General features: G+C 37.8%; 1 protein-coding gene across 1 annotated transcript in view; it reads right to left on the bottom strand.

The window, feature by feature from the left end:
* The window catches only part of Cep192 (centrosomal protein 192), an 81,585-nt gene that overhangs the window by 73,538 nt on the left and 6,021 nt on the right, over positions 1-2,026 (bottom strand). The window contains exon 4 of the mRNA XM_026783373.1: positions 756-884. Within this exon, the coding sequence (XP_026639174.1) occupies positions 756-884 (129 nt within the window). The remainder of the gene's footprint in view (positions 1-755; positions 885-2,026) is intronic.

The raw sequence follows: 2,026 nt of genomic DNA, 5'->3' as shown, positions 1-2,026 counted from the left end.
AAAAAAAAAAAGTAAAGAAAAATATTTCTATACAAAGGTAATCAATCATCTATTAAGAGGCAAAGCACTGACTATGTCTCAGCACATTAAGCCTCAGCAATACTTAGAATCAAGCAGAAAACCTTAAAACTGTCTATATTGATACCATCAAGAACTTCAAGTTAGTTTTAGTTTGAGAGATTTCTAGATTTTCTACAGTTCATATATATAAATGTATAAATTATTTTTACCTCTAAAAATGAAAGATCGAATATAATACTAAGCTAGCAAGATGGCTCAATAGACAAAGGTTATTTGCCACCAAACTTTATTTCCTGGGACCAATATAGTGGAAAGAGAGAACTAAGGTGTCCTCTGACCACCACATATGTGCCTTTAATCCCAGCACTCGGGAGGCAGAGGCAGGTAGATATGAGTTCAAGGCCAGCCTGGTCTACAGAGCAAGTTCTAGGATAGCCAGGGTTGCACAGAAAATTCTGTCTTGAAGAACCAAAAAAAGAAAATGTAATCAGTGTCTCTTCTTTAGTTAATAGATAATAGACCTTGATGACTTTCCTAATAACTATATTTTTTACTTTTTTCAATGAGTATGTTTCATTTACAGTCAGAAAAAAATATTTAAAAGCCAAAAATGTAATTAAAAGATTAAAAGGAAGGCTCTTGCAGGTGCAAAGTAGTAGTCAAAGACGACGTCATACATTTCCCCCTGGACCAAGGGTAGCTTTACCAGAGTGTAAATGAAGGCAATAACTTACTCATCACCCTGAAAGCTGAGTTGCAATCTTCCTCTTGGCTCAGTGTTGTCATCCTGACAACTGGGAGACGAGACAAAAGGGACTGAAAGCCTTCCTTCAGTTAGGTATGATGCCTGGACATCGGGACACCTATATAAAGTGATTAAGATTTAAATTATTTACAATTAAAACACAGCTTGTTGGGCTAAAGATACAGAGTTTTCTGGTAGAGTACTTGCCTAAATACAAAAAACCCTGGATTTGATGCCAACACTACACGCTCTGGGCATGGTGGTAGAAGCTTAAAATTCTGTGTGGAAACAGGCAGACCAGAAATTCAGGGTCATCCTGAGCTATAGTAAGTTTGAGGCTAGCCTGGTCTCAAAATTAATGTCATAGAGTGACATGATAATAAAACAAGCCTTCGTCAAATAAAAACACACAGCAGCCCCAATGTTCAAAGTCACTTTTTACAGAGTTACCACAGTCCCTTCATCCCAAAGGTAAGTTGCTATCTCTCATCAAATGGCTAGGTTCAAAGAAGATGCCAGTCAGATACATAAACATAGATTTCTTACACTGTCTAGATCATACATGAAATCATGTGTGAAAACTATACACATCACACTTAGAACGATATAAACACAATGTATTTAGGCAAACATGTACTCAGTTGTAAACCTAGAATAAGAAAAATAAAAAACTAAAATAAAAGCTGGTTTGATTCTTAAGAATAAGAAACTTGGGCTGGAGAGATGGCTCAGAGGTTAAGAGCACTGACTGTTCTTCTAGAGGTCCTGAGTTCAATTCCAGCAACCACATGGTGGCTCAGAACCATCTGTAATGAGACTGGTGCCCTCTTCTGGTGTGCAGACAGAATGCTGCATACATAATTAATAAATAAAAACATTAAAAAAAAAAAGAATAAGAAACTTGGGGCTGGAGAAATGGCTCAGTGGTTAAGAGAACAGGCTACTCTTTCAAAGGTCCTAAGTTCAATTCCCAGCACCCACATGGTGACTCACAACCATCTCATAACTGTCATGAAATCTAATGCCCCTTTCTGGGTGTGCAGATGTACATGTAGACAGGAACATAAATACGTAAAATAAAAAAGTAATTCTAAAAAAAAAGACAGGAGCTGTGGTTAAAAAAAGAAAAGAAAATAGGAAACTTGATCTGGCCAGGAGTGGTGGCCCATGCCTCTAATCCCAGCATTTAGGAGGCAGAGGCAGGTGGATCTCTGTAAATTTGAGGCCAGCCTGGTCTACAAAGGGTTCCAGGACAGCCAC

The sequence above is a fragment of the Microtus ochrogaster genome, chromosome 18, assembly GCF_000317375.1.
Source record: "Microtus ochrogaster isolate Prairie Vole_2 chromosome 18, MicOch1.0, whole genome shotgun sequence".
NCBI lineage: Eukaryota > Metazoa > Chordata > Mammalia > Rodentia > Cricetidae > Microtus > Microtus ochrogaster.
Note: the sequence above shows the minus strand (reverse complement) of the source record. Positions and strands in the feature narration are given on the sequence as shown.